This window comes from Grampus griseus (assembly GCF_964374135.1).
Source record: "Grampus griseus genome assembly, chromosome: 7".
Classification (NCBI taxonomy): Eukaryota; Metazoa; Chordata; class Mammalia; order Artiodactyla; family Delphinidae; genus Grampus; species Grampus griseus.
Window position 1 is genome coordinate 32356099 of NC_139001.1, and position 25588 is coordinate 32381686.

General features: G+C 37.0%; 1 protein-coding gene across 2 annotated transcripts in view; it reads right to left on the reverse strand.

Moving 5' to 3' along the window:
- Window positions 1–491: 491 nt before the first annotated feature.
- The window catches only part of CYP20A1 (cytochrome P450 family 20 subfamily A member 1), a 68450-nt gene continuing 43353 nt past the window's right edge, over window positions 492–25588 (reverse strand). For both annotated transcript variants that reach the window (XM_082658639.1, XM_082658640.1), the window contains 7 exons: window positions 22048–22163; window positions 20938–20992; window positions 17886–18006; window positions 13096–13207; window positions 11873–11937; window positions 986–1075; window positions 492–840 (listed from right to left, as the gene is read on the reverse strand). In XM_082658639.1, the coding sequence (XP_082514765.1) occupies window positions 690–840; window positions 986–1075; window positions 11873–11937; window positions 13096–13207; window positions 17886–18006; window positions 20938–20992; window positions 22048–22163 (710 nt within the window). In that variant the 3' untranslated portion in view covers window positions 492–689. The remainder of the gene's footprint in view (window positions 841–985; window positions 1076–11872; window positions 11938–13095; window positions 13208–17885; window positions 18007–20937; window positions 20993–22047; window positions 22164–25588) is intronic.

Here is a 25588-nt window from a genome sequence, read left to right on the forward strand (position 1 = left end):
AGCCTCACTCTTAGTTTGCTACTTAGGAAGGACACCACTTCAAAACACATTCAGAACTAACTGTATTATTTTCCAAATGATTCAGAACTGTTCAAAATGATGAGCAATGTATAAGTCATGAAATAAACACTGTTGTCTGGGAAGGCATACAAGCAAATACAAGGTATGTTATTCACTGAATTACTCAAACCTAATAACAATGATTAAACACAAACTAATTTATACTCAGAAAATAAAAATATTAATCCAATAAATAAAATTATATAAAGTCCTTTTTTTCTTCTCCTTTTTATGTAAAGTCCCCTTTAAGAGGATTTACTAAAAGTGTGAAAATGAGTTATTTTTCTCTTTTATGAATATTTAAAAAACATTATTGTGAAAAATAATTTCTCTTCAAGAATATTAATTTTAGAGCTCAAACTAAGGCTAAGAATATGAAAACAATGACATAGAAACTGATAAAACAAAAGTTAAAAGTAGAAGTCCTCCCATTAAAATTATCACTATAATAATGCAATAAGTATAAAAGTATATAATGCACTAAGAAACTCTGATATACAAAAATTCAAATTTACATGATGAAGTACTAATAGGTGTTTATATTATACAATGATGCTTGGCTTATAAAAGGATTCAATACATATTTTCTAAATGGTCATTTCCCTCAACAAAGTTAAGTGTATACAATTTTAATATCTCTTTGAAACAGTGATCCAAGCTTCCTCCTTGGATGATGTTACGAGTTCATACTTAGTTTCAATAACTTGTCCCTCCACAGAAAGTAGGTGCAGTCTCCTCACCAGTACACTCAAAAGTACTGTGGTTACCATATATGCAAACCTAGTCAGGAAGAAAGTCAACTGGTTACTAAAGATTAACAACTATACTTTAACTATATAGATTGTTCATTCTCATCAACAGTGATAAAATTATAAGTACAAAGTCTAGCATCTTTCCTTTCCTTTTCGTTTCTCTATCATCTCACCTCAGCTCTGGGCATTCCTGTGTGCCTGAGAATCCAAGCAAGGAGAAAGTCTTCATTACCGATTCATCATCAAACCGCTCTGGATCAAACCTAAAAAGAAGATTTGGGCCTGATCACAACAGAGTTCCACTGGCATGGTACATATTTACACTATAAGAACATGGGTATGTAATAAAGTTTTAAAACTACTGAAGATAGAAACTGCTCTCACATTATATTTAAATTTGACCTTTTATGTTCCCAAACTATTGAACATATATTACATCTTTTTTTGCTTACTTTTATTACTTCTATTTTATTTATTTATTTATTTATTTTTTGGCTACACTGGGTCTTCCTTGCTGTGAGCAGGCCTTCTCTAGTTGCAGCGAGCGAGGGCTACTCTTCACTGTGGTGCGGAAGCTTCTCATTGAGGTGGCTTCTCTTGTTGCGAAGCACGGGCTCGAGGCGCACGGGCTTCAGTAGTGGCAGTACGCAGGCTCAGTAGTTGTGGCTCGCGGGCTCTAGAGTGCAGGCTCAGTAGTTGTGCACAGGCTTAGTTGCTCTGCGGCATGTGGGATCTTCAGGACCAGGGATTGAACCCGTGTCCCCTGCATTGGCAGGCATATTCTTAATCATTGCACCACCAGGGAAACCCCTACTTCTAAAGAATAGATGCAAAATACATTTCTCTAGAATCATCGAGGAATGAAACTGTAACATGCAACTACATCATTTATGAGATTTAAGGATAAATTTATGAGATTTAAGGATAAATAATTTAAGGATAAATTAAGGATAAATTTAAGGATAAATAAATTTAGTCTGGAGACACCAGACTACAATTTCTATTAATCAATTAAATGAGACCCAAACTTATTAATAAGTGAGGGAAATGAAGAGGCTAAGAAGGATCTTTTATTGTACAGAAGTTTACTCTGTAAAAAGTCAATGGGAGCAATAACACTCTAATAAAGATGTTTAAAAAAAAAAGTCAATGAGGAAATGGATATATTAAACGAAAACAACCCACCCACCAAGGAGCATAAAAATTCCCCTCAAAAACAAGTGTTTTTAAAAGATCTAAACTCTGAGAAAAAGAAAAAGAATCCTGCTTTCATTGCCCTTTTTAAAAAGTGTAAATTACCTTTCACTTTTGGAATATACTATATTTATATTACAGTCCATATAAAAAACTGTATCAAATTTAATCAGCCTTTCCTTTTGTAAACTATCTTGAAAATTGAGACCCTAAATGTTTACTTCAAGATACCTATGTTTCCAGATTAAAAGGGAATCAAACTTGATTTTTCCAACTACTTTTTTTAATCTTTATTTTATATTGGAGTACAGTTGATTTACAATGCTGTGTTCAATTCAAGTGTACAGCAAAGTGATTCAGTTATACATACACATATATCTATTTTTTTAGAATCCTTTCCCATATAGGTTACTACAGAATATTGATTAGAGTTTCCCATGTTATACAGTAAGTTCTTGTTAATTATCTATTTTACATATAGTAGTCTGTATATGTTAATCCCAACCTCCTAGTTTATCCCTCCGCCCCACACCTCTCCCCTTTAGTAACCCTAAGTTTGTTTTCTAAGTCTGTGAGTCTGTTTCTGTGTTGTAAAAAAGTTCACTTGTATCACTCTTTTAGATTCCACATATAAGTGATATCATATGATATTTATCTTTCTCTGTCTGACTTACTTTATTTAGTATGATAATCTCTAGGTCCTTTCATGTTGCTGCAAATGGCATTATTTCAGACTTTTTTTTATGGCTGAGTAATATTCCATTGTATATATGTACCACATCTTCTTTATCCATTCCTCTGTCAAGGGATACTTACCTTGCTTCCATGTCTTGGCTACTGTAAACAGTGCTACAATGAACACTGGGGTGTATGTATCTTTTCAAATTATGGTTTTCTCCGGATATATGCCTAGGAGTGGTATTGCTGGCTCATATGGCAACCCTATTTTTAGGTTTTAAGGAATCCCCATACTGTTCTTCATAGTGGCTGCACTAATTTACATTTCCATCAACAGTGTGGGAGGGTTCCTTTCTCTCCACACCTTCTCCAGCATTTATTGTTTGGAGACTTTTGATGATGGCCATTCTGACCGGTGTGAGGTAATACCTCATTGTAGTTTTGATTTCCATTTCTCTAATAATTAGCTATGTTGAGCATATTTTCAAGTGCTTTTTAGTCATCTTCACTAACAACGAAAGATCAGAAAGAGAAATTAAGTAAACAATTCCATTTACCATTGCATCAAAAAGAATAAAATACCTTGGAATAAACCTATCTAAGGAGGCAAAAGACCTGTACTCCAATGACTATAAGATGCTGATGAAAGAAACTGAAGATGACACAAACAGATGGATATACCACATTCTTGGATTGAAAGAATCAATATTGTCAAAATGATTATACTACACAAGGTAATCTACAGATTCAATGCAATCCCTATCAAATTACCAATGGTATTTTTTGCATACACAGAACAAAAAAATTTTTAATTTGTATGGAAACACAAAAGACCCCAGATAGCCAAAGCGATCTTGAGAAAGAAAAATGGAGCTGGAGGAATCAGGTTCCCTGACCTCTGACTATAAAGCTACAGTAAGCAAAACAGTATGGTACTGGCACAAAGACAGACCTGGAGAGCAATGGGACAGGATAGAAAGCCCAGAAATAAACCTGAGCACCTATGGTCAATTAATCTATGACAAAGGAGGCAAGAATATACAATGGAGAAGAGACAGTCTCTTCAACAAGTGGTGCTGGGAAAACTGGACAGCTACGTGTAAAAGAATGAAATTTAAACCTTCTCTACCACCATACACAAAAATAAATTCAAAATGGATTAAAGACCTAAATGTAAAACCAGATACCATAAAACTCTTAGAGGAAAACATAGGCAGAACACTCCTTGACATAAATCACAGCAATATCTTTTTGGCTCCACCTCCTAGAGTAATGAAAATAAAAACAAAAACTAACAAATGGGACTTAATTAAACTTAAAAGCTTTTGCAGAAAAAAGGAAACCATAAACAAAATGAAAAGACAACCCACAGAATGGAAGAAAATATTTGCAAATGATGTGACCAACAAGGGATTAATCTCCAAAATATACAAACAGCTCATGCAGCTCAATATCAGAAAGAGAAACAACCCAATCAAAAAATGGGCAGAAGATTTAAATAGACATTTCTCCAAAGAAGACATACAGACGTCCAACTATTTTATGAAATACCTCACAATTTTAAGGATTAAAAATAAAATGAAAATGAAAAATAGATAATTTGGCCTCAAATGCTGAAGGATTTTTTAATCTAAAGTTTTTCAGCTTTATTGATTTATAACTGCAAAACTGAATATATTTAAAGTGCACTACCATGTTGTTTTGGTTACTAAAGCTTGGTAACATAGTTTGAAATCAGGAAGTGTGATGCCTCCAGCTTTGTTCATTTTTCTCAAGATTGCTTTGGCTATTCTGGGTCTTTAGTGGTTCTGTGAATTTAAGGATTGTTTATTCTATTTCTATAAAAATTGACATTCGGATTTGGACAGGGATTGTACTGAATCTGTAAATTGCTTTGTCTAGTAGGGACATTTTAACAATATTAATTCTTCCAATCCATGAACACAGATTATCTTTCTATTTATTTGGGTCTTCTTCTATTATTTTCATCAATATTTTAGTTTTCAGAGTACAGATCTTTCATCTATTTGAATTTAATCCTAAGTATTTTACTATTTTTGATGCTATTGTAAATGGGATTGCTGTCTTAACTTTTCTTTCTGATAATTTGTTGTCAGTGTATAGAAAAGCAACTGACTTTTTTATATTGGTTTTGAATCATGAAACTTTACTGAATTCATTTATTAATTCTAACAGTTTTTGGTGGAATCTTTAAGGTTATCTATGTATAATATCATGTCATCTCCAAGTAAAGGCAATTTTACTTCTGCCTTTCTGATTTTATTTCCTTTTCTTTCCTAATTGCTCTGGCTAGGACTTCTAATATCATGTTGAATGAAAGTGGTGAGAGTGGGTATCCTTGTCTTGTTCCTGATCTTAGAGGAAGACCTTTCATCATTTCACCCTTGAGTATGCTGTTAGCTATAGGCATGTCAACATATGGCCTTTATTATGTTGAAGCACATTCCTTCTATACCTAATTTGTTGAGTTTTTAATCATGAAAAGATATTTACTTTTGGCAAAAGCTTTTTCTGTATCTACTGAGATGATCATACAGTTTTGTTTTGTTTTTTTTTGTTTTTGATTTTTTTGGCAGTACGCGGGCCTCTCACTGTTGTGGCCTCTCCCGTTGCGGAGCACAGGTTCCGGACGCGCAGGCTCAGCGGCCATGGCTCACGGGCCCAGCCGCTCTGCGGCATGAGGGATCTTCCCGGACCGGGGCACGAACCTGTGTCCCCTGCGTCGGCACGCGGACTCTCAACCACTGCGCCACCAGGGAAGCCCACCCTATGTATTTTGATCGGAAAATTTAGTCCATTTATGTTTAAAGAAACTATAATAGGTATGGATGTACTAATGCCATTTGGTGAACTGTTTTCCAGCAGTTTTGTAGTTCCTTTGTTCCTTTCTTCCTCTGTGATTTCATTATTTTCTACAGTGGGATGCTTTGAGTCCTTTCTCTTTATACACTGTGTATTTACTATATAGGTTTTGCTTTGTGGTTACAAGGATGATTACATAAAATATATTATGGTTATAACTGTCTATTTTAATCTGATAACAACTTAATTTCAAATGCATTGAAAAGCTCTACATTTTCACATTTCCCCCAATATTTTATGTTTCTAATGTCACATTTTACATCTTTTTATACAGTGTATCATTAATAAATTATTGCATTTAAATACTTTTGTATTTTAACCTTTATACTACAGTTACAAGTGATTTACCCACGACCATTACAATATTTGAGTATTCATATTAACTATGTATTTACCTTTACCAATGAATTTTATACTTTTATATGTTTTCATGTCACTAATTAGCATCCTTTCATTTGAGCTTGAATAACTCCCTTTAACATTTCAGCTTTTGTTTTTCTAGGAGACTCTTTACCTCTCCTTCAATTCTGAAGGACAATTTTGCCAGGTAGTGTATTCTTGATTGGCAATTTTTTTCTCTTAGCACTCTGGATTTATCAGCCCACTCCCTTCTGGCCTGCAAGGTTTCTGTTGAAAAATCTGCTGAGTGTCTTATGTGGGTTCCCTTGTACATAACATGTTGCTTTTCTCTTGCTTCTTTTAAAATTCCCTCTTTGTCTTTAACTTCTGACAATTTAATTATGATGTGTGTCAGTGTGTGTCTCTTTAGATTCATCTTTTTTGGTACTCTTCAGGCTTCCTGGATCTGGATGTCTGTTTCTTTTCCCAGACAGGGAAGTTTTCAGCCATTATTTCTTTGAATATACTTTCTTTGTCCCTTTCTCTCTCTCTTCTCCTTCTTGGACAACTATAATGTGTATATTGGACTACCTGATGATATCCCATAAGTCCCTTAAGCTATATTCACTCTTCATTTTTCTTTTTGCAACTCTGATGAATTCCACTGCCCTGCCTTTAAATCTGCTGATCCTGTCTTCCACTTCATCTAATCTGCTGTTAAACCCCTGTAATGAATTTTTCAATTCAGTTACTGTATTTTTTTTTTTTTTTTGCGGTACACGGGCCTCTCACTGTTGCGGCCTCTCCCGTTGCGGAGCACAGGCTCCGGACGCGCAGGCTCAGCGGCCATGGCTCACGGGCTTAGCCGCTCCGCAACATGTGGGATCTTCCCGGACCAGGGCACGAACCCGTGTCCCCTGCATCGACAGGTGGACTCTCAACCACTGCGCCACCAGGGAAGCCCCAGTTACTGTATTCTTAAGCTCTATGATTTCTGTTTGGTACATTTTTATATTTTCTATCTCTTCACTGAAATTATCATTTTGTTCATGCACTGCTCTCCTGACCTTCGTGAGCAATCTTTATGACCATTATATTGAATTCTTTTATTAGGTACATCACTTATCTCCATTTCATTAAGATCAGTTTCTGGAAATTTATCTTGCTCTTTTGTTTGGAACATAGTCCCCTGTTTCTTCATTTTCCATGACTCCTTGTGTTGGTTTCTTTATATCAGATAAAACATTTTTCTACTTCATAATGCAACGTGAAAACTCTGAGAAAATGTTATTACCGGGCATCTTGGAACTGAGCACTTGTACAGGATGGAACATCTGTCAGCAGATCTCAGGAAACTGGAAGCAAAGATTTTTCTTAGGCTTAAGGTTCGTAGTCCTGATATTGTTCCTCAGAAGGCATTTCATAAGCCTCACTGTCAGGATCCAAGGGCGTATCTTCCAGAATTCCTTCCTGGGGGGCTCCTTCTTCACTCGGGCTAATATGAAGGTGTAAGCAGGGCTGCACTTCTTTCTGGAGGTTCTAGAGTAGAAATCATTTCCTTGTGTGTTCCAGCTTCCTATGTTTGCCCACATTCCTTGGCATATGGCTTTTCATGGAAAGCCAGCAATGGCTGTTCCAGTCTTTCTCCAGTGTCATCACTTTACAGCAGACTATTTTATCTAGTAAAATAGACTGCTGTCACAGTCTTGTGTAGGAGATGAAGCTCATTAATTAGCCTAGCCTGACTTCCTGGTTGCCTCTTAAACATCTGTGATTGTCTAACCTGCTGTCTTTGTTCACAGTTGCTCCCAGTAGTTGAGGGTATGTCATGACCTGTCAGTGTCCAAAAGGAGAGGATCACAGTCAGCACCTATACACAGGCTGATAAGAAGATGGACTGCCAGGCAACAGGTAAGGATGTATGTAGTCAAACTGCTTCCAAGGAGAAACTGGGAGATGTACGTTTTTATCTGCTCCCTCTGTGCTGAGCCTGGGTGTATAGCCACAGGGGGTGTTCCTGCACCCATTTAAAAACTGTTTGTTTCTTTACTATAATCTTGTGGAACTTGTAAATGCAAGTCCCATAAGCTATCACAGCTGGGTGATGGGGGCCTGTCCCTTAGGTGGCAGATATAAAAGCTGGACTGCTAGATGTGTGGACACGCTCCTTCCTGGGAGATACTTGCAAGCTGGATTTATTGTTGGCGTAAAGTTGGGGGGAGAAGGTGAGGAAAGTACCCATCAGCTCTTCTGGGGTCCAGAAGATCACAGTCAACACCTAGATGGTGGTCATTAGAAGCCAGACCCTCAGCCAACAGCTTGTGAGGTATGTAGTCAAACTCCTTCCAGAGAAAGACTGGGAGATGGGCATTTTTGCCTGCTCCCTCTGCACTGAAAGGTGGGTGCTAACCACAAATACCTCCATGCCCATTAACATATGCTTCTTTGTTTGCTATAGTCCCGTAGGACTTATGAATGCAAGATGTACTAGCTATCAGAGCTATGAGATTTAGGGCATATCCCTCCCTCGCATGGCAGCCATAAAAGTTGGGACACTAGATGTCTGTTCAAGGGAGATGCTGGCGACCTGGTTTTATTGTTGGAGTGAACCAGAAGGAGAAGGTTGGAGGTGTGTCCACTGACTCCCCCAGGGTCCGGGGAGGATCACAGCCAGTATACCCAGACGCATGCCAATTAGAAGCTAGACCTTCAGGCAGCAGCTTGTAAAGTATGCAGTCAACCTCCTTCAGAGAAAGACTGGGAGACAGGCATTTTTTCCTGTTCCCTCTATGGTGAACCCTATGGGGACAGTCATGATGAATGTTTGTGCTCACGCTATGCTCCCATTAAGAACTGCTTCTTTGTTTGCTACAGTCCTGTGGGACTCATGAATGCAAGCCTAGATGGCTTTCGGAGGTAGATGTTTTAGGAGCCCACTCCTCAGGTGGGAGTCTTTAAAGCCAGGGCACTAAATTGTGGTCCAAAGCCTTCAATCCGCAGGGAGAAGCTGGGACTTGGGGGTTCCCTCCTGACTGTATGGCACTGGGCTGGGGGTGGGGTTTATGGCAAGAATGTGTCTCATTCTTTTCTACCTGTTTCAATGTGGGTATTTTCTCATTTGCCCAATGTGTAGGAGTCACTCAGCTAGCTCCTGGATTTTTCTCAGAGGGAATTGCTCCATGTGTAGCTGTACATTCAATGTATCTGTGTGAGGAAGGAAATTCAGAAGCCTGCTATGTCACTATCTTGGTCCCAGTCCATACTGAGGTTTTGAATGTTTGTCTTCATTCTTTTTTTTTTTTTTTTAATTTTATTTATTTATTTTTGGCTGCATTGGGTCTTCCTTGCTGCATGCAGGCTTTCTCTACTTGCAGCAAGTGGCAGCTACTCTCCGTTGCAGTGCGCAGGCTTCTCATTGCAGTGGCTTCTCTTGTTGCGGAGCATTGGCTCTAGGCACGCAAGCTTCAGTAGTTGCAGCACGTGGCTTCACTAGTTGTGGCTCGCGGGCTCTAGAGCACAGGCTCAGTAGTTGTGGCACACAGGCTTAATTGCTCCATGGCAAATGGGATCTTCCTGGACCAGGGATCGAACCCATGTCCCGTGCATTGGCAGGCGGATTCTTAACCACTGTGCCACCAGGGAAGTCATGTCTTCATTCTTTTCAGTTGAGAATTCTATTTCAGTCTGTTTTTTTAAAGTTGAGAATATTTCATTATTTGGTATAGAGTAATATTTACATTATGATCCATTTAAGTCATAGAATTTGACCCAGGGTTTCTTCCTCTGAGATACTGCCAATACAATAATAATGTATTTCCATGCATTTATTTCTGTAAATAAATCATATCTAGACATTCTTCTATAGGGAGAATAAGGTAATGTCAGCTACTCACTCAAAAAAAACTTATAAAAACCACAATGAAATATCACCACATACCTATTAGAACAATTAAAATAAAAAATAGTGACAATAGTTAATGCTATTGAGGCTGCAGAGAAGCTGAATCTCTCAAAACACTGCTGCTAAGAATCTGAGAAAAATAGCCTGGCAGTTTCTTGCAAAATTAAATATGCACTAACCACATAACTCAGCAATCGTACTCTTGGGCATTTATCCTAAAAAATGAAACCCTATGTTCACACAAAACTTGTACACAGATGTTTATAACAGCTTTACTCCTAAAAGCAAAATACTGCAAACAAACCAAATGTCCTTCAGTGGAGTAAAGTTGAACAAACCCTGCACATCCATAAGATAGAATACTACTCAGCCATAAAAAGATATGCAACATCCTCTGTTGACCTCAAGAGCATTAAATATAGTGAAAAAAGTCAACCTCTTCATCTTCCTCTGTGTGACACATTTAAACTATAATTAATCAATTACCTCTACAGGATCTATCTCAGTCTACGAACATTTTTGCTACTGTGAATTAGTCTCTCAAGGATCCTCTCAAGGTGCTGACACAAATGAATCTATGGACTTTTCACAAGGGATGGGTGATGAGCTGCACAACCTAAGAAAGCTTTTCCTTGGTATACAACATTATTAATAATATTTCTTAAATTTGACTGCATTTGATTCGTAAAAATGATTTCCACACTTTAGCAGATATTCCTTTCAGTATTTTCAATCTGTAATCTAGATTCCCTGAGTGCTCTGAGGATAGGAATAGTGTCAAAAGTTCCAGCAAAGTTCTTATGCTTTTCACATTACACCTAAAGTTTATCAAAAACTTGGCATTTTTCCACATGAAATTTTTTTAAGGTTTTAAAATTTGAAATTTTCATTTTTTATAATTATAAGCATACTTTTTTTTAACCAATGTATATCTTTAATTTTGCTACAAAAGCCCCTTGGAATATAAAATTTACTTAATTTTTACAGAAGATTTTGAAGGACTGCTATTTCATTTATTAATAGATTCTCCTTTAATGTCATTGTAATATTAAAAACTAAAATGATAGGAACACTGAAAATGTCCCATCCTTATATTCCAGAAGTAGGTTTTTCTACTACTTCAACCATGCCATCAACTCTGTCCCCTGCATTTCACACAGCTCTTAGTCCGAATCAACTCAATGAATAATCTTCTTCAGGGCAGTAAATCTTAACCCATTTCTTTAAGGTGGATTTACCAGATGCCTACCTAAGAGGCAAACAATATCAACTTTATTCTTCACCTTCTCCCTTCCTTGCTGTTCTCACACATAACAATATACACACAACACCTATTTTCTGCATTTGACTAAAGAGCTTAATAATTGAGACCAAAAGAAGGAAAATAAAGAAACTGCACAACCAATACCCACTTACCAGGGCTTCCCTGGTGGTGCAGTGGTTGAGAATCCGCCTGCCATTGCAGGGGACGTGGGTTCGAGACCTGGTACGGGAAGATCCCACATGCTGCAGAGCAACTAAGCCTGTGCACCACAACTACTGAGCCTGCGCTCTAGAACCCACAAGGCACAACCACTGAGCTCGCGTGTCACAACTACTGAAGCCCACATGCCTAGAGCCCATGCTCTACAACAAGAGAAACCACTGTAATGAGAAGCCCACGCACCAGAACAAAGAGTAGACCCACTCACCACAACTAGAGAAAGCGCGTGTGCAGCAACAAAGACCCAACACAGCCAAAAATAAAATTAAGTAATTAATTTAAAAATACCCACTTATCAGTAAAATAACTCCAAAATACCAATGAAATTAAAGAATAATTGTAGAGATTAAGTAATTAAATAGATCTTAGGATAGAAGTGGTAATAGTAGAGACAAAGGGTAGCAGACAGTAGATTCATGAAAGAAAAAGCAGTGAGCAGAAGATACACAGGGAAGGCAGTGGCTTTCTTTTGTTGTATGCCTGTTACATATTGAATTTTCTCCTCAAAACTTAAAAAGGAACACAAAACATGCAAACACATAAAAATCAATAATTGCAAAGACAATGACAGAAATTTCATACTTGTATGGTGATGGCCAAGTACTGGGATCCTGAAGCACCACTCCAAGGGCATAAAGGACAAGGGTCTGCAAAAAAAAATTACTCTAGTTATTCAAGGTCTAACAGAGACAAAATGATGCCCAGAAAGCCAACTTATCTAAATGCTCTTTTAATATAGATAGTGAATAAAAAATAAAAAATAAAATAATAGAAGAAAACACAGGCCATTATTTTGGTGATCTCACAGTGGGAAGGATGAGCATGTCACAAAATATCAAAGCCATAAAGGAATAACAAACTTCACTACATGAAAATTTAAAACCCGTATCCAGTAAAAATAAAACAAAAAACACACCATAAAACAAGTAGAAGATAAATAACAGACAGGAAAAAAAATTTGCCATATAAGTGACAGAATTAATATGTATAATATACAAAAAGACATATAAACTCACTAGAAAGAAGTTAAAGGAAATACAAACTGTTAATATATATATGGAAAGCTGTTCAATCTCTCCAATGATCAGGGGAAAGCAAATTAAGAGACAATTTTTCATATAAGATTCATAAATCCAGATGTGGTAAGAATATGGAAAGGAAAAACATTCTCATACACTGTTGCTCAAAGTATAAACTGCCTTGTAGAGGGCAATTTAAATTTTACACACATGTGCTGTTTGGCCCCCAAACTCCTTTTCTAAGGCTCTCGCAATACCAGTACAAGTATACAATTTGTAAAAATGAAAAAAATTAACGTCAATCTAAATTTCCATCAATGGGGACTGCTTAAATAAATTACGGTACATTCATACAATGCAATACTATGCGTCCATTAAAAATAACGAGTTGGATCCACAGTAAGTGCCAGTTGTATCGATTGCCATGGTACACTCAATAAAAGAAAATTAAAGAATACACAGAGTACTCTTTCACATATGAATTTGGTTTTAAAAATACATACGTATACATGTATATACACACACAGAGTAATACATATATACAGAAAAAGACCTACAAAATAAACACTCAACTATTCACAGTAGTACGTGTGGAGAAATGAGCCTTTCTTTTATATTGTTTGAACTTTAAAACAAGCACATATTATTTTGTCATTTAAAACACGTGTCTTTGATTTAATAATAGGCAACATTTATTGGACACTTTAAACAATAAAATTTAAAAACACACACTAACAGAGTTGAAAAGAATAACTGAATGGGTTAAGTATACCAAATGTTTCCTACCTCCCTAGGAATGATAAATTTGTCAATTTTTCCTTCAATATCTTGAAGCCGGGCAGAAACTGGCGTCAGTCTGGCAGTCCGAACAGTTTCACAAAGTACTTGCCGACAATACCTGTTTAAAAAAATTTGTTTTTGAAGATCTTTATTTTGGGAGAGGCAGTTTGAAATGTATATACATTTTAAAGTGTCATTCAACAATTTTCATAACCTTCGTAATTTGAAATAGTCATATCATAATTCTTATTTGCTTAAAATACATTATATATTAGACGTATATAAAGTCCAGGTTGAGTAAGGATTTAAACAAATAAAAACAACTTTAAAAGTACCAGAAGAAAACTCGAAACAATATTTTTAAAATTTTTGAGTAGAAACACCTTTTTTTTTTTCTTTGCGGTACGCGGGCCTCTTACTGTTGTGGTCTCTCCCGTTGCAGAGCGCAGGCTCAGCGGCCATGGCTCACGGGCCTAGCTGCTCCACAGCATGTGGGATCTTCCCGGACCGGGGCACAAACCCATGTCCCCTGCATCAGCAGGCGGACTCTCAACCACTGCGCCACCAGGGAAGCCCCCAGTGTCTTTTATTTTTAATAAAGGATTTAATAAAAATTTTAATAAAAGACTTTTCTACTTAAAAATTATAAAAATACTGAAACAATGAAGGATACCATAAAGAAAAACACAAATATTGAATGATATGACTATGGAAGTTTTTTTTTCATACTTGCAATCATCATAAGTAAAATTAAAAGCTAAGAAGGAAAAATATTTACAGTAAATATATCCTTAATGCATCAAAGCTCTTTAAAAATTCATAATTAAAATGATCAAATACCCCAATAGAAATATGGACAGAAAATATAAAAAGCAAACCACAAAAACAAAGAAAAAATGCAAATGGCCTGGAAACCTAAGAAATGATACTCAACCTCATTAACAATGGAAAGATTGCCAATCAAAGCGAATTTTTTTACCTGCCAGATTAGCAAAGATGAACAAGAGTACTGTCACAGACAAACACTAACAAAAAATAAGGAAAAGGACATTCATATTCAGTTGGTGGAAGTATAAATTGGTACAACCTTTCTGAAGGATAACTTGGCAATATATATGAAAATATGAAGTGTGCCTCCCAATGAGAATAAAAGTTAAAATGTATTGAAATCTTGCTATGAGCCAGTTCTGTTACTTTCTATGCAGTATCTCATTTAATCCTTATAAGAAGCTCATGGATGCTATTAGTTTTTAATTTTACAGATTTTAAAAATGAGGCAATTGTTTAAAAGTGTACTGCAGGTAAGTGGTATTGGTAGGATTCAAACCCAAGTCTGTTACTCCATAGCCCCTAATCGTAAACACTACACTATTGCATATACTCTTAAATAATAATCTCATACAATGCAATACTATGCATCCATTAAAAATAACGAGTTGGATCCATAGTAAATGCCAGTTGAACCTTATTAATAGAAACAATCAGAAATATCAGCAAAGATGTAAGCATAGGAATGCTGATTTTTGTAATTTCTAAAAGCAACAAAAACAAGAGGAAACATCCTTTCCTCTTTGAACAAATATTTTTTGGGTACCTACTACATTAGAAGCACTGCATTAGATATTGAGCTACAACAGTGAACAAGACAGATACCCTCAAAGAATTTCAAAGTCTACTTGGCAGGGGAAGGGACGGAGGAAGGGACATCAAGAATGAACAATTAAAAAGCCACAGTATATTAAAAACGTAAATACAAAGAAAAAAAGGCAGAGTATAAAATAAATGTAGTTTATCATATGTAAATTACACTTCAATAAAGTTGATTAAAAATGATGGATGGCAAAGAAATCAATGTCAGATCTCCTCAGTTTAGTTTAACATGGCTCTTCTGCACAACCAGTTGAGTGTATTCCTAGAAACACGGCTTCTTATTTAGGGTGCTATAGTCAGGAAGGCTTTGAAATTACTAGTGGAGTTGCTCCATTCCAGAAATTTCTCTGATTGTTCTGTTCTGGTTTCAGTGAATACAACAGCTCACAAATTATCTGATGATATTAATTGGAATTTTATAATAGTTCTCTCCAGCCTCTCTTTAACCTCTACTTCCTCTGTGGCCATAAAGTAAAAGAAGTAAAAAAAAAAAAGGGCACAGTAACTGTTATGATAAAGGAAGTTCAGGGTGTTAGGGGACACATGGCAAGGGCACCTAACTAGAGAAAGGACTTTGCAGAAAAATAAACACTTAGGCTGAGACCTGCAGAAAAAACTGGAGTTAGCTAGAGGAGGGAGGAAGAGAGAATCTCGACAAAAGCCAGAAGATAAAAAAGAGTACTTTACATTTGAAGAAACAAAAGAATTTCAATACAGCTGAATCCAAGGGTATGAAGAGACACAAGTAATGAGATAAGGTGGGAGAGGAATGCAAGGCCTAGCTCCTGAAATGCCTTATAAGCTAAGCTGGTGAGTTTAAATTTTATCTTAAGGGCAACCAGAAGTCACTGAAGGATGTTAAGTCGGGGAGTCTGATCATATATGACTCCCCAGATATAGAAAGATGACTAGCACAGTGATTCTCAACTTTGGCTACACATTAGAATCACCTGAGAAGCTTCTGAAAATTTCTGATGCCAAGAGATTGTTGGTTTGGGATTGGTCACAGGTTATGTGTATTTTTAAAGTAGTTGAAGCGATTACAGTGTACAGTCACAGGCTCCAACAGCAATCTGGAGAATGCATAGGAGGGAAGCAAATCCAAGGCTGTTGAAATATCCCAGACAAGTTGATGGTGCTCTAGGCAGTGGGGGCAATGGAAAGAACTAAAACTAAACTTCCAACTAAATGTTATTTGGAAAGCAAAATCAACAGAACTTAGTCACTGATTGGATGTGGAGTTACTACGTACAGGAACGCTGTCCACAGCACATTTAGAGAAAAAATGGAATTTACAGAAGAGTTACATGTTTTGTACTTTTAAATGGTTTTAATTTTTTTGTGTTAAATACATATGTATATATGCATAGAAAAAGTCTGGAAAAACAATACAGATAGTTAACAATTATTATCTCTTTTACAAAGGACATTCACCTTCCACTTCATACACTTCTGTATTATAAAAACTTCAAAAAACAAGTATGTGGGAGGGAGGGAGATGTAAGAGGGAAGAGATATGGGGATATATGTATAGCTGATTCACTCTGTTATAAAGCAGAAACTAACACACCATTGTAAAGCAATTATACTCCAATAAATGTTAAAAAATTTAAAAAATAAATTAAAAAAACAAGTATGTATTACTTTTAAAATTGTAATAAAGCTTCCTACATTTTAAAGAATTGGTAACAAAAGTCTCCCTGTGAAACCCATAGCTTCGAGTTCTTTCCAATGGCTGTATCCCTATCTTCTTTTCTATAGTTGAAAGATGATCCAAGGTAAGGGTGCTTGCTACCCAGTCTCAGACTTCCAACCCCCTAAGAAGTCACAGCTGTTATTTTTAAAAATCTTTTTAATTAAGGTATCACTTACATATAAAAAAAAGTATCTAGGGGCTACCCTGGTGGCGCAGTGGTTGAGAGTCCGCTTGCCGATGCAGGGGACACGGGTTTGTGTCCCGGTCCGGGAAGATCCCACATGCCGCGGAGCGGCTGGGCCCGTGAGCCATGGCCGCTGAGCCTGCGCGCCCGGAGCCTGTGCTCCGCAACGGGAGAGGCCACACAGTGAGAAGCCCGCGTACCGCAAAAAAAAAAAAAGTATCTATTTTACCTGTACAGTTTGATGAATTTTAGTAATAGTATATAATTGTGTGAACATAACCACAAGAAAGATACAGAGCATTTCCCTCACCCTAAAAAACTTTCCTCATGATCCTTTGTAATTGATCCCCTCCCCATTTCTGGCCCCAGATAACCACTGATCTACTTTCTATCACAATAGTTTTGCTTTTTCTAGAATTTCACCTAAATAAAACGTATTGTAGGCAGTTTTTGTGTTTGATTTTTTTTTTTACTTAGCATAAAGAGATTTATCCGTGTTGTTGTGTGTATCGATATTGTGTTACTTTTCGTTACTTGGTAACATTTCCTTGTATATATATAACACAATTTATCTATTTACCAGTTGATGAACATTTGGACTACTTCCAGTTTTTGCTATCATAAATAGTATTACTATAAATGTTTGCATACAGGTCTCTGTCTGACATATGTTTTCATTTCTCTCGGGTAAATGCCTAGGAGAACTGCTGAGTCATATGGTATGTTTAACTTCATAAGATCCTGCCACATTGTTTTCTAACAGAACTGTACCATCCTGCATTTGTACCAACAAGGTGTGGATGTTCCACTTATTAGATATCACTGATACTATTTTTTTTTTTTTTTTTTTTTTTTTTGCGGTATGTGGGCCTCTCACTGTTGTGGCCTCTCCCGCTGCGGAGCACAGGCTCCGGACGCACAGGCTCAGCGGCCATGGCTCACGGGCCCAGCCGCTCCAGGGCATGTGGGATCCTCCTGGACCGGGGCACGAACCCGTGTCCCCTGCATTGGCAGGAGGACTCTCAACCACTGTGCCACCAGGGAAGCCCACTGATACTATTTTATACAGGCTCATGTAAAGGTTTCCCAAAAGTACCTTAAGATTTTAAAAAGCAAGTTAAGTTATCCATTAAAATCTGTATGTAAATACTTTAAGTCCTGTAAAAATATATAGCTTTCCTAGATATTAGCATTAGCTTTAAATTAGATAAACCAACTCAAATTTACCCTTTAATGATCTCCTCTTTCCTCTTATTGTGTTCTTACCTGAGCTCCTCAATGTTCTCTGGAGTTACAGGTCCCTTCCCAAAAACTTGGTCTATCTCTTCATATAGTTTTTTCTGAACTTCTTCATAGGTGGTTAAAAAACACACTGCCCAGGTACACACTAAGCGAAAATTTATATTAATAACAATGAAAGCAGCTAATTCATAGTTTGGGTGCAGAATAAGAAACAAATTTATAATTTTTTGGTATTTTCCTTTTTTCTGATACAAAAGATACATAAATGCTACCAAAAGATAAAACAAGACTGTTCACAAGATTTGTACTTCATTGAACAGAACATGAATATTTACAGAATATTCCCAAAAAGAGATAGTGAAATCTAGATTTCTTTCTTAAAACTGGCAAGTAATCAAAGGCACTTAATACATTTTACCTTAGATAAAATAGTAATGATAATAAATAAACTTCACATCTGGGGAAGTGTTAAATGTTGGTAACTGTGATGAACTGTTTGGTTCAATCGACCTTGTAAAATCAAAAAATTGATTTATCTGGGCTTCCCTGGTGGCGCAGTGGTTAGGAGTCCGCCTGCAGACGCAGGGGACACGGGTTCGTGCCCCGGTTCGGGAAGATCCCACATGCCGCGGAGCGGCTGGGACCGTGAGCCATGGCCGATGGGCCTGCGCGTCCGGAGCCTGTGCTCCGCAACGGGAGAGGCCACAACAGTGAGAGGCCCGTGTACCGCAAAAAAAAAAAAAAAAAAAAAACTGATTTATCAATTTCCTCAGGAGCTTTAATTAAATGATTCATACAAATCAAAGTAGCAGGAGATTTACCTACAAATCATTACTCTAAATTTTTACTTGTAAAGGTAGATACACTGGTTCAAGAACTGAGACCGATTATTGCTTAGGACAGTGGTTCTCAAAACTCTTCTGGGAGGTTGCTGATGGCACAACCCCACCATCCACAGATCCTGACTCAGTAGGTTTAGGGTGTGGTCCAGGGTTCTATATTTCTAACAAATACCACAATTACTTTGATGAACATCAACACTGGAAGATCACTAGCTTATGGCTTACTTTTGCTTAAAATGGCTATGGATTATAATCACTGGGGAAATCAAAAGGTAAGAAAATTAATTACATGATGAACATAAAACAGAGGAAACAGTAGTTATATTCCCTTTAGGAATCCACTGGGATTACAACTGTTCAAATGGAACCATCCAGACACATAATATCTCTTTCCCTAGACTATGCTTGATATGACTCTATGTACAGCTCTACATTTTCTATGTCAAGTACTTCTTAAAATGCATTTAATAATTTCTACTTCTGCTTATTAATTATCTCTTTCCTGAGCTAAAGGGCTGGCTTAAATTTATCTCAAAGTTAATTTTTTTAAATGTTCGCCTAAGTCACTTATCATCCAATTCCAATGCCTGGAAAATACGTAATTCACTTTCTGCACTAAATATTATCAATAAAATCAACAGCTACCTCATGCTCAATTATTTTGATATTATTCACACCCAGAGTTCATAAAACACATAGGAGTAGCGGACTTTAACTTTTTCCTACATATGTTTCTTTATTATGGCTTTTGAGTGAACTGCAGAATTTCTATTTCACAAGTGATATGAAAACTTATGTGGACAGTGTACAATATGTACATGTATGCAATTTTACAACAATATGTAGTAATATATAATATTGAAAGATTTAGCACAAGTATTTGCATACAGTAGGCACTCATATACACTGATTGACTAGATTATCACTTAAAATTAATTTAACTGTATACACTTAATAACCTCAAACATTGGTTCTTTTGTACAACTCTATTAAAGAGTATGACAGAGGGGATAGCTTTAAAATGGGATTTTAAGCCACTTAATGTTCTTTAATTATACTATTGAATCAAGACACCATTTTATAGTTGAAAGATACCTTGGAGGTCACCCTTATTTTAGAAAAGGAAAGAAATGCAGAGTTCAGTATTTTGCTCTAGGCTAAGACTTGCTAAGTCGCAGAGGAGGGACTTTAATTAAGGTTTCCTGCCGATCTTGACTCTCAAAATTTCAGAGGTGCCTTAAAAAATAACCAACCCACATGCAAAGAAATAGCAATACTCTGAAAATTCCCCCTAAAAACTGCAAAAAAGATTAAAATATTAAATCAACCTTGGAAATGGTCACTTTTTATGGTATCCAGAGTATAAATGATTCAGATTTTTTGAAGGTCTTCAGCAAAGATATATTTTAATGTAATAAATTTTTAAACAAGTATTTAAAAGGTTTGATACATTATATCTGACACATGCTTACCTAAATTCCATTTAATCTATAATATCTGGACATGTCTAGATATCAAAAATTTTACAAAGAAGAAATACAGGAAGTTTACATTTATACTCATCCTTTTTAAAATTTTCTTAAACTGAAAGAGTTGTGAGTGAAATCCTTCAAGTTAACATAAATTCTTTAGATTTTAAACTGATGTTTTAATATCTCCTTTAGCATTTTATGTCAGTATATTTTTATGGATATACAAATTTTTACAAATACTGTATAAACAAATGGTAGTCTGATAAACTAAAAACCAGAAAGGAAACTAGAAATATATCACCCATTTTAGAATTTTAAATAATAATCACCTTCAATTCCACCAAGAGAAGAGTTCTTTTTAAATCATGATTTCTGTGGCCTATATCCTCTGCTGGTAGGTCTTAATAATAGCAGACTAGATTGAAGACAAAGTGAAAAGCCACAGCAGGAAATTGAAAAGCTCACAGCTCTGGCTGGAAAGGTGTCAATAGCAGTTCATTTTAAAGGCACTAACTAGAATTCACAATCCATAAACTGTGTCAAGAAATTTATGGCAATGTTCAGAGGTGGCACAGAGCATCTGGGGTTTAAAAAAAAAAAAAAAGGTGCCTGTGTGAATCAAGCCTTTCAAGCAAGAATAAAAAAAGAAGAACGAAGGGAAATTATAAAGAGGTCTTGCAAACAGTGTTTCCTTTATTTTAGAATAGCTTTATCCTTGTATATTTTATAACCTATCTCAAACAGAAATCAATTTATACTTACATTTTGCAGTTATTATGCAACTGGCCAGAGAAAATATCATACTGTCTTCTAGGATCTAGGAAACAAAACTAAGTTTAGAAAGTGTGAAATGTAAGGTGGCCTATATTAGGCCCTAGTAAAATCACCTAGAATACAAAATGGGAGTTAAGGAAAGGGAAAACATGTTATTTCTTTATGAGGTTTTCACTTAAAGAAAATCTATATAATAAAAAAACCAACCGAAACACTGCACTGCATTTTTGATACAGTGAACACTTACCCAGTAATATTACTGGCTCATGATACATCAAACAAACTGGTTCAGTGCTATTGTTCTAGCTTGGCCTAGAGCAGAACGAAGACTCAGGAACAGTGAAGAGCCTGCCACTGTCCTGGATCCTGATATAATTTCTGCACCCACACACACCCAGAAAACCGCTTTTGTCTATGAGCACTTGCAGGCATAGAGTAGGGCAGAAGATTCCTACATTGAACAGGTAGGTGTGGCAGTAACAGCTCCACTCCTGTCCTTTGCCTGACAACACCACAAACACACAATATCCCAGTGGTATGCTGGGGTGACAGACACACTGGGAACAAGCCAAGCTGCCACACCTGGTAATGTAGGCAGAGCAGCCTTAGTCAGTACAGGCTTATCCAAGTCCTCCTCTTTTACAGTCAGAGAACTTTGGTTCGATATTTGCTTACTCAAATATTAAATACTATATAGTTGCTTCAAAGAACTAAATAACAGGAGACTAAATACTAAACACTATTTCTGGATGATGTACAATAAAAAAGAAAAACGGGGCTTCCCTGGTGGCGCAGTGGTTGAGAGTCCGCCTGCTGATGCAGGGGACACGGGTTCGTGCCCCGGTCCAGGAGGATCCCACATGCTGCGGAGCGGCTGGGCCCGTGAGCCAAGGCTGCTGAGCCTGCGCGTCCGGAGCCTGTGCTCCGCAACAGGAGAGGCCACAACAGTGAGAGGCCCGCGTACCACAAAAAAAAAAAAAAAAAGAAAAAAGCCATTGAATTCTAGGAGGGAGTCTGGGTTAATTAAAGTGGATAAAAAGCACACTCTATACATGTCTGATTATCTTTTGTTTGATAAACATTTAACAATTACATCACCTGTTGGTCATTAAGGTCCCCCTGTACTAAGGAGTCAATGAAAATATGTTCACTGAAGTTCCTTCCTTTTCGTTCTTTTATGATTTTCTTTAAAATAGATTCCAGTTGCATAAGGGCTTAGAGAAGAAAAACAAGAAAAGATTTTAGAATATAAGCATTTGTGAGGATTGAACATTTTTCTGTATCTCTACAATGTTCCTATGTGAAGAATAAAACTTTCAAAGTTAAAAGTAGTAACCAATAATGCTTTAAAAGCTAATTTATGTTTAAACTCATCCACTTACTTTTCTTCTTTTTGCTAAATTTAACACATACACCAAAAAGTGAATAAAACATACACGCACAATTTAACAAACAACTGTAAATCAAACACCCAGGTCGAGAAATAGAACAATGCTAGCCCCTTAAAGGCCTTTTACACATATATCCCTCCCCTGGTATTATTCACCTTCCTTCTAAATTCTGTCCTCTTAACTCCATTGTTCTCCCAAATCAGCACTCATTTAGAGACTGAAACAGATGTGAAATAATCAGAAAAGTAAACTTCTGACATTTGGAAGATTAATCCAACTATCAAGAAAATTATCCACAGATTTCTCAGGCCCCATCTTACTTGACCTATCATAGCATCTGATGCTGGTCACTTACTCTGTAGGAAGAACTTTTTCATTTGGCTCCTAGGATTCCACACTCTCCTGGACTCCACACTTTCCTCCCACTTTACTGCCAGCTCATTCTCAGTATCCTTTGTCGATTCCTTCTCACCTCTCAAATTTCTTAATGACGGAATGCCCAAGGTCAGGGATCTCTTTTCTTGGACCTCTCCTCTTTTTCTATTTATATTCATTACCTTGGTGATCACCATTCTCAAAGCTTTAAGTACAATCTATGTACTGAACACTTCCAAATTTATATTTCCATTTAGGATCTCTTTCCCCTGAACTTCAGTTTCATATAACTGACAATCAACTCAACATCTCCACTTCGACGTCTGAAGCATACTAAACATAAACATACCCAAAACTGAAGTCGTGCTCTTTCGCCTCAAAACTGGATCTTTCTACAGTCTGTCCCATCTTATTTCCTATTAACTTCATTTTCCAATTACTCAGGCCTAAAACTCTGGTGTCTCCTTCTCTCTTAGACCCCATATCTAATCTGGCAGTCAATATTGGTGGCTCTAACCTTCAAAATACAGAATTAATCTCTCTTACTCTTTTTTAAAAAATTTTGTATTTTCTGCTACCCGTCACCTAGTCCAAGCCAAATTATTTTTCTTGCCTGGTTCATTGCAGTAGCCCCCTAATTAGTCTCCCTGCTTCTGCTCTGAGCCCCTTTATGACAGCAGCCAGAGTAATCCTTTAAAAATATAACTCAGATTCATAATTCTGCTCAAAATCTTCCAGTGGCTTCTTCCTATCTCATAGTAGCAACCTAGTCACACCTAAGCCAGACAAAATCTGTTCCATCCCCCCAATCTTTCTGGTCTCATTTCCTTCTATTTTTCTTCTGACTCATTTCACTCCAGGCATACAGCTCCCTGATGTACCTCAAATATATCAGGAAGAATCCTACCTCAAGGATTTTGCAACTACTTGTCGTGGATATACACATGATCTGCATGGACTGGTTTCCTTATCTCTTGCAAGTGTTTGCTCAAGTCACCTAATCTTGGTGAGGCCTTTCCTAATAATCTCCCCACCCCTAGCACTTCCTATCCCCCTTGCTGATTTAATTTTCTCCATAGCAACTTTCATCTTTTAACACACTATTCAGTTTACTTATTCAGGTTCTCATCTGCCTCTTGCCACTAGAATGTGGTGCCACAAGGAGAGGAATTTTTGTTTGTTTTGTTCACTGACACCTCCCCAGGACGAAAAACATACCAGGATATTCTAGATCTTCATTATTTATAGAATTGAAGGAGTCTAGTAACACGTTAGTGATTAAAATGAGAAATTGTTAGCACTGTACTGCAATGGTTCACAAACTTTGCTTACATTACAATCACGTAGGAAGCTTTTTAAAAAACCAATCATAAAATATAAACCACACCTTGTACCAATTAAATCTGAATGTTCAGGAGCGAAAGTCAAGCTTCAAAAAAGTTTAAAAGATTCAATGTGTAGCAAAGTTTGGGAACTACTGCTGTACATTCTCTATCCTACAAGTACATGAGGATAATCTGGAGAGCTTTTATTAAAAAAAAAAAAAAAAAGATCTGACAACCAAAGCACCTCTATCCCATATTCTGAATAAACTGATTTAGGGTGGGGCCTGATCTTCAATATTTTTTGTTTTGTTCTAAGTTCCCAAAGTGATTCTAATGTACAGACCAGGTTGAGAATTACTTACTTAAAACAGAAGAAGAAGTGACCCAGCCATGAGTTTCCACTCATATAAATACCAAAACATAATCATTTTCAATAAAAGCTCAAATTTGATATATGCCCATGTTACAGTTCAAGGAGCGTATCATACTAGACAATCTACTTTTATTTAGAATCAAAGAATATAAATTATTAATTTTCCTTTTATATAAATTAAAACCAATATTTGTAAAATACATTTTTTATTAAGGGTAATTAATCCAAATGCATCCATCAAGATAGTCAGAATGGTAGACTAGCAGATAGCAGGAAACGTGTCCATTAAATTGGCTTTTCTAGACTTACGCTGGAACTGAAAGAATCACCAGAATGGTAAACCCAAAGAGGACAGGGATTTTTTTTTTTTTTTTTTTGCGGTACACGGGCCTCTCACTGTTGTGGCCTCTCCCGTTGCAGAGCACAGGCTCCAGACGCGCAGGCTCAGCGGCCATGGCTCATGGGCCCAGCTGCTTCGCCGCATGTGGGATCTTCCTGGACCGGGGCACGAACCCGTGTCCCCTGCATCGGCAGGCGGACTCTCAACCACTGCGCCACCAGGGAAGCCCGGGGACACGGATTTTTTGTCTCCTATACATACATAGAATAGTGCCTAGCACATACAGGCCTCAATAAATATTTGTTGAAAGAATGAAGGAAGAGAATCTTGGGAAGCAATATTATTATCCATGAAAAATAATCCATTATTCCAATACAGCCTATGTATTTTAATTTGCCCTGCTTACTTCCAAAGCAAAAATTGCAGCAGCTCAGAATAAACGTATTAAAGGATAACAATCATTAAATTACTGACAGAAAATATAATACAAAAGAAAAAAGGGGGGCTTCCCTGGTGGCGCAGTGGTTGAGAGTCCGCCGGCCGATGCAGGGGACGCGGGTTCGTGCCCTGATCCGGGAAGATCCCACATGCCACAGAGCGGCTGGGCCCATGAGCCATGGCCGCTGAGCCTGCACGTCCAGAGCCTGTGCTCCACAACGGGAGAGGCCACAACAGTGAGAGGCCCGCGTACCGCAAAAAAAAAAAAAAAAGGAGAAGACAAAAGGGGGAGCACACGTTGGGGGCCATCTTAAACTAAACTTGCTATTTTTCTGTGTAGGTTTTATAAAGTTGTAACCAATGCTAAATAGTTTTGAAAATATCTTTACTCAATGTT